The sequence below is a fragment of the Manduca sexta genome, unplaced genomic scaffold, assembly GCF_014839805.1.
Source record: "Manduca sexta isolate Smith_Timp_Sample1 unplaced genomic scaffold, JHU_Msex_v1.0 HiC_scaffold_2279, whole genome shotgun sequence".
In the NCBI taxonomy this organism is placed as follows: domain Eukaryota; kingdom Metazoa; phylum Arthropoda; class Insecta; order Lepidoptera; family Sphingidae; genus Manduca; species Manduca sexta.
The window spans coordinates 1-7586 of NW_023593227.1; the positions used below are offsets into that span (position 1 = coordinate 1).

General features: G+C 43.9%; 2 protein-coding genes across 2 annotated transcripts; one reads left to right on the forward strand and one right to left on the reverse strand.

Annotated features, from left to right (window-relative positions):
- The first annotated feature begins 8 nt into the window (after nt 1-8).
- On the forward strand, nt 9-1535 carry LOC119188560 (probable malonyl-CoA-acyl carrier protein transacylase, mitochondrial). Its single transcript, XM_037445888.1, is given in 3 exon segments — nt 9-289; nt 621-985; nt 988-1535. Coding segments are annotated over 3 exon segments (1101 nt in total). The 3' UTR covers nt 1443-1535.
- Nucleotides 1536-3023: 1488 nt separating this feature from the next.
- Nucleotides 3024-7582, reverse strand: LOC119192036 (very long-chain specific acyl-CoA dehydrogenase, mitochondrial-like; the record flags this gene model as incomplete). Its single annotated transcript, XM_037445887.1, is given in 8 exon segments — nt 3024-3159; nt 3161-3483; nt 3486-3819; nt 3981-4097; nt 4338-4484; nt 5102-5260; nt 6976-7117; nt 7278-7582. Coding segments are annotated over 8 exon segments (1575 nt in total), but the record flags the coding sequence as incomplete, so codon positions are not given.
- Between the last annotated feature and the right edge of the window lie 4 nt (nt 7583-7586).

The window sequence follows — 7586 nt, forward strand, 5'->3', positions numbered from 1 at the left end:
CTCAAAAGATGGTGACGCCGCAGCGGGCGAGCCCTCTGCGGCGCTTGTTGGACGAAGCCACCGCGTACGGCGAACCTGCTACCCCAGCGGAAGATCCAGAAATGCGATGGGCAACTCAACCTTATACTACGCGGCCGAGTGAGGAACCCATTGATCCACGTGTAGATCCACGCGAGACCACAGTCCTGTTGTTTCCTGGACAGGGTTCCCAACAAGTAGGCATGGGAAAGGAGCTAATGAAAGTGCCGACTGCACGCGACCTTTATCAGCTAGCCTCTAGCGTCGTTGGGTGAGTTTAATATTACATTATTATATTTATATTATTAATGAATGTCCTGTAAATATTTGACTGTTGATAAAAAAATATTCTGATATACAATCACTATGCAATTCATGTATACAAATATGTAGAGACACCATATTATTATCTTAGGCTGAGTAGATCAGTTTTCAACTATGAAGACAAATCATTTACTCATGCTGATAAAGGCTGAGACTATTTCAGGTGTTATTTAATTAAACTATAGATAATAATTTTTGTAAAAGTATACAATCCCAATTGACTATGATATAAGATTTGGAGGGAACCAAGATATTCAATTATTGTAAATTATTATTAGATGGGATGTGGCGCGTGTATGCACTGAAGGCCCCAGTGAAGAGCTGGCACGTCGCTGCCAAACCGCCGTGATGGTGACCTCGCTCGCGGCGCTGGAACGTGTTCGTGACGAACGCCCTTCTGCGTTGGAGCGCGTGCGTGCAGTTGCCGGCTTTTCACTTGGAGAGATCACCGCGCTCGTGTTTGCTGGCGCGCTCACTTTCGAGGGTGCACTACGGCTGGTGGAGCTACGCGCCGCCGCCATGAGCGCGGCCAGTGCAGAGCGACCTGGCGGCATGCTCACAGTATGGCTCTCAGCTGATGCGCGCCTCGGACCCGCGCTCTATGCGGCACGCGAATACGCAACCAAGCAAGGCGTAGAAAGCCCGTGTGTCAGGTCGCCAACTACTTATTCCCTGGCTGCAAGGTAATAGCAGGGGACGAAGAAGCTTTGCGGTATTTGGAACGTCAAGGCAACACGTATGGTGTGAAGCGAGCGGCGCGCGTACGCGTCGAGGGTGCATTTCACACGCCTTTAATGGCACGTGCAGAAGCAGCGGTCGCGACGGCGCTACGCTCAGTGGATGTGCGCGAGCCCGGCGTACGCGTGATGTCGTGCGTAGATGCACACGCGTATGGTGATGTGAGGGATGTGCGACGACGCGTGGCAAAGCTAACGACGCGCGCAGTCCGCTGGGAACAAACGCTACATGCTTTATACGCGCGGCCGCGTGGTGAGAAGTTCCCGCTGACACTCGCACTGGGTCCCGGCGGAGCACTGCGCTCCACGCTGCGGCAAGTAAATGCACCCGCATGGGATTCCTCCGTGCAAATCGATGTGTAGCCAGGAGTACGTAACAAGTTAACTATTTTTGTACATATTAGATTGTAGGTTAAATAAGCTCGTTTAGGACAATAAAGAATTTGAGTTATTCTACTTTTTATTTTACACAGGCCTGGCATATTATCCTACCACAGACCACCTTTTATGTAGACTGCATTAACTGTACTTATGAATTCTTGAATGTCGACATAAACGCCTTTCGTAACTAAAATTATTAAATATTTCAAACTGAAACCAACCAAAAACATAACATTTTAAATTGGTTAGGTGGTTTTAGAGATGCACACCACCTACTTTAAGATAATTGTACTATGCCTATAACCTTTCCATACATGCAAGCTATAATAGTTCTTAGTTTTATCTCATTTGATGACCAGTATAGCAGCACATAAAATATGAACATTGGTTTTATATATCAGATTAACACAAAGAGAACTGAGCCAGACTTGTATATATAGTTCGATGGACTATCTATATTACTGAAGGGTTCAATGTTCTATATTAATTCCAATTGCCAGGACACATCCCCTGACACCCGACACATCTTTCTGATTCTAATCAATGCTCACACCCAGTCAACGAATTATGCAGTGAATGCAAAGCAGTTTATGTAACAGCACAATATAGGGTTTCGGAAAAACCTGGTCCACTTTTATTTTGACTTGAAAGACACATAATTGATAGGACAAATATATACTTTACTATTAGAATATTTATTTATACTTTTTGATACAACTTGTGAGTGGAAATGATACAGAGTTAAGGTGGTAGCTCAAGGTCCATTTTCATACATTTTGTTTCGGCTTTAATCTGGGTAACTAAACAAGTATTGGCAAGTAAAGAATTTAAATTCACGTCTAGTTAGTGATTAGTTCTCGCAGTTGAAAGAAAAATGTAAAAATAATTAATAATCATGGATATTTCTGCCTTTAAAATTTCGTCATATTAAATTTTAAAGGCCGAAATATCCATGATTATTAATTATTTTACATTTTCTTCAACTGCGAGAACTAATCACTAACTAGACGTGAATTTAAATTCTTTACTTGCCAATACTTGTTTAGTTACCCAGATTAAAGCCGAAACAAAATGTATGAAAATGGACCTTGAGCTACCACCTTAAGGGAGATCAGCCAAAAAGGGGTCAGTCAATTAATTTGTACCAATGCTATTGTACAAAAATAATATCAATCAGACCAAATAATTCGATTATAAGTTGCATTCGAAAAAAATACTTTAGTGCTGCGTCTACTAACCCCCTTATTCATAAACGTTTTTTATCTAACGACCGAGTAAAGCTGTGATAACAAGTCTGTTTCTCAGTGCTGACGGCATGACAGTCTTCTCAGTGCGTAGACATAGGGCCGTTGTGATTGGCTAATATTGAGATACAACAATAATAGCCAATCACAACGTCTATATGTCTTCTCAGTGCCGTTGGGCACTGAGAAACAAGCTTGTTATCACAGCTTTACTTCGTCCTTAGATAAAAAAGTTTATGAATAAAGGGGTAAATGTACACCAAATGATGGTTACAACAAATCATAACAAATTATTAGGTAAACACAAGTAAACTTCAAATTGTTTAAATCTTATATATTCTATAACGTAATAACTTAACAAGGCATATAAATATCTTTCAGCTTAACACTATCGCGGATTAGACTACTCAGAGGTTGAGGGGGTTGGGTGTGGGCTGTCCACCATTCGCGGCTACTTTCGGTACCCCATTTGGAGAGTCGGTCGTACTGCTCCTGCGCGCGTGTGTCACGTGTGGCGGCCAGCAGCGCCGGCACGCGGCCCAGCGCGTCGTCCGCCCACGCCGCCGCCAGCCGCAACTCCTGCGCCGCCGAGGGCAGGCCGAGTCGCGCGGCGCGGGTGGCGCGCGACAACACCGCCGCCGTCGTGTACGTGTCGATAACGGCTGCGGCGAGCCGGTTGAGCGGCTGCTGGCAGTCCACCACGCGACGGCCGTGTTTACGCAACAGTCCTTCGACGGTGCGGCCATGTTCCATCACGAGACGCGCCAGCTCGGCGGCGGGGCGCGCAGGTCGTCGTGTACGAGGGCGCGCGTGTCGGCGCCACGAGCGAGCCCGACCGCGCCGGCCGCGCGCCGCCCCGCCTCGCTGAAGATGAGCCCGAGGTGAGCCGTGGGGTTCTTGAAAGCACGCTGTAGCTCCTGCAGGTGCGAGCCGGCGAATTGGATGCCGGTGAGCGCCACGAACAACCGCAAGATGTCGTTGGTGCCCTCGAATATGCGGAAGATTCGCAAATCACGAAGCACGCGCTCAAGTCCCGTCGCCTTCATGAAGCCCATACCGCCGAGGATTTGAATCGCCTCGTCGACCACAGTCCACGCCGAATCCGACGCGAACACCTGTTACATCACAATCAATGTTTCTATGTCATATTGTGTAATAAATTCAAGGGCAAATTAATTAAAGCCTCTTCAAAATAATAGTATAATTAGTATTATCTTAACAAACAATCCAAATTTTGTATTACATTTAAATGAGATTGAGTACATTAAACACTCACCTTGGATATAGCGGCCTCGACATGATAGTCCTGTGCTCCAGTGTCCATGTTGCCACTGACCATGTACGCGAGCGTCTCAGTGGTGTACTGCAGCATCGCCATGCGCGCCAGTTTCTCCTACAAACAGTATACAAGGAGTGAGCTCGAGCGAAGGCTCGGGACAATATCCGCATCTCAGGTCATGGGAATGCAGATGATTTGAACATAAGGCGGGTTTTCGATTAGCAAGAAAACCTTAAGAATAGCTATTTTGATCGTGTAAACAGCCACGACAAGCCGACTGATTATCTCATAATAAATTAGAGATGATTAATAAGTATAAATAAACCAAATATGCATGCCCCATTGACACAGTACCTGCACGCCGGTGAACTCAGCGAGCCGCTTGCCGAACTGCACGCGCGTGGCGGCGTGCTCGGCCGCCTGGCGCAGGGCCGCGCGCTGCGTGCCCGCCAGCGCCGCCGCCATGCCGAAACGACCGTTGTTCAGGATGTTCATCGCCACCTGGATATCAATGTTTACTTTTAGCTATATTGCATAAATGTATGTTGAAAAATATTATACCGGTTGCTCAATTAGAACATAGTTAAGTTAGTTAAGGTCCCTCCTATGGCTGTTGGTGGGATACATGAATTCGCCCAGATAGTAACCACCATACACAAGATATAAAACTAGCCATAGTGCCTCACGTAAGTGTACCGCATTGTTAAATCAGAATCTATACAAATGCGGTTTAGAAAAAAGCCAGCATAATGTGCATACTGAACGGAGACTATCAACACTACCTATATTTAGGCTCCACTCCACTTATTGTCAGGTGGTGTGAAGTCACTTTACCATATCTGTATAAAAAAGACCTGATTTTTTCACAGTAAAAAAAAAAATTATATATATTATATATCGACGTAAACTATCATATCTTTTAATAGCAATGACTTACAACTTTGATTTTATAACAGCTGAAATGAGCATAGACCCTTGTATTTGTTAACTTGATACCTCTACGCGTTCTTTAAAAAAAAGCCTCTCAAAAGACAGACGGACACATGGACAACACATTGATCCTACAATAGTTCCTTTTGGGATATCAATCCCTAATTAACTAAAATAAGCATGTATACCTTGAACCCGTTGCCGACGCCGCCGAGCACGTTCTCGACGGGCACGGGCACGTCCTCGAAGTACACCTCGGTCGTGTTGGAGCACTTGATGCCCATCTTGTTCTCGGGCGGGCCGGACGACACGCCGCCGAACGAACGCTCCACTATGAACGCTGTCACCTGGTCGAAGGAACGAGCGGATTAATTTACAACATATCGGTACATTCAGTGACATATTAACCAGTGGCAAATTCATTAAATGGAGCCCTATTAACTTGACCAATTTATATGTATAACTTCTGCCTGCGGCTCAGCCTGCTAGAAAAGGTTTGCGGGGATAAAAAGTAGCCTATAGCACACAACTTCCTATTAGTGAAAAAAAATATTAAAATATGTTTAGAAGTTCCTTAGATTAGCGCGTTCAAACAGAAGTATAGTAAAAATAGTGTTTTTTTTTAAACAAAAAGAAAGCGAAGTATTGTTTGTTACTTTTATTATAATTACTTTATGAATGTAGTGTATACCTTTAAGTGGCATGCCACTCAAAGGCATACGCGACCTTAATACAACCACGCTACATCGTCGCTGAGTGGGGTATATATCAGCCAATTGTTCACTTAAAATGTTGTCTAGACTTAAGGGTATGTATGCTGTTGGTACGTTATTTAATAAAATGAATAAGTAATTTTTCCAAATTTCGGTGCTCCCTAAAGCGGAGGGTCGTGGCATTTTATCCATCATGTCACCATATTGATACGCGATTGAATACGTATTTTTTCAATACACACCCGCTCATTATCTTCGAAGGGGTAGGCAGAGGCAAAAGTAGTGCTACTTTTGTCGCATCATGTTAATGGTGTCCGTTTTGATTTTAAATAAAAATATTATTATTCTATGAAGTAAATTTTCAACAAATATACTTAAGTTTCGCCAAAGCAATCTCCGCTATATCGTACCTTAGATGAGACAATGGCACAAGTAGATGCGCGCGGGCAATGCCGCAATTGACAACAAGATGTTGTCGCGCGAATATTAAAAAAATACACAATAATGTGACTAAGGCAGTATGGCTCTCTGGCGAAATGAAACTGAACTTGATGGGTGACTTTGTTCCTCCAAATAAAATAATGTTTTAAGGCGCATTGGCATACTAAACCCATTTTAAGAATTTTTAACAAGTGTGTCCTTGTCTCATCGAAGGTACGATATTGTGATAACTGGTCAGAATTTCGCCATAGCAACAATAATCCATACAAACTTCACGCTTGTTTTAAATGGTGATAGAGGTGTAACACACCAACTTTTCAGCAAGTATGGAGCATAATTCCGCAAACCCATCACTGCAAATAAATGCTTAACAAGATAAATTGCGTATTTTGTAATGAAAATATAGCAAAGCATGTATCGAATTCAGAATCTCATCATTAACAAATCTAAGAATATGGTATCTCTAAATATAGTGCTATAAATACGATATACATAATTGAGAGACAAAATCGCCCACGAGGTGATATCGTGACGCGTCGTGTTGGTACGGTGCATAGGTCGTCTGGACCGTATCCAATTGTACAAAGATCGCTGAACAGTTGGGTATGGTACTATGTAGCAACAAATATAGGAATAGGCTACGTTGTCTTTATCCGGAAAAAATCATTTTGTTAGGAGAGTTTTTAGGTCATAATAACAACACTGCAATCTACATGAGATAAGGGGCAGTATTAGTTATTATAAGAGGTTATGGAATTGGATTTTGAGTTTGATTAGCTGATGCTCTCATATGCCTGTCATAAGACAGAAATACATATATAGTAAACTGCAGTTCACTAGTTACTCCTTTACCTACCCTTAAGTGACAAAATTTTGCTCTGTTCGTATGACTTATGCCATAAACAAACCTTATCAACAGTCTTCCCGTCTTTCTCGATGGGTGTTTGTGCGAATACAGTCATGATTTCAGCAATGCCACCATTACTGATCCAGATTTTCGATCCGTTTAAAATGAAGTTCTTCCCGTCCGGGGAGAGTACCGCACGCGTCCTGTAAAATCACATTTGATTGATAATTAGTTATTTTATTTCTTTAGTAGAACCAGCACTAAATTCTGGATACAACAAAAGAAGATGATATTGCATGAAGCTCTCGCAATATCCGGATAAATATTAAAGGTACTGTAAGAAGACTGGAAGAATATACGTACTTGATTGAACCAGCATCTGAGCCGGAAGCCGGCTCTGTGAGGCAGAAGGCCGCATATTCTCCTCCTGTCACGCGAGGAAGGTACTTGGACCGCTGCTGCGGGGTTCCGAACAGTAAGATGCCCTTGAACCCGATGGACTGGTGAGCTCCAAGCGTGATGCCCACGCCCAAGTCATGCGCACCAACCACTTCCACGAGGCGTGCGTACTGCGTGTTGGTGAGGCCGAGACCTCCCAACTCAGCGGGGACTTGTAGCCCGAACGCGCCCAGCTCCCACAGACCCGCCAGCGTGCCCTCCTCGATTTGTGCG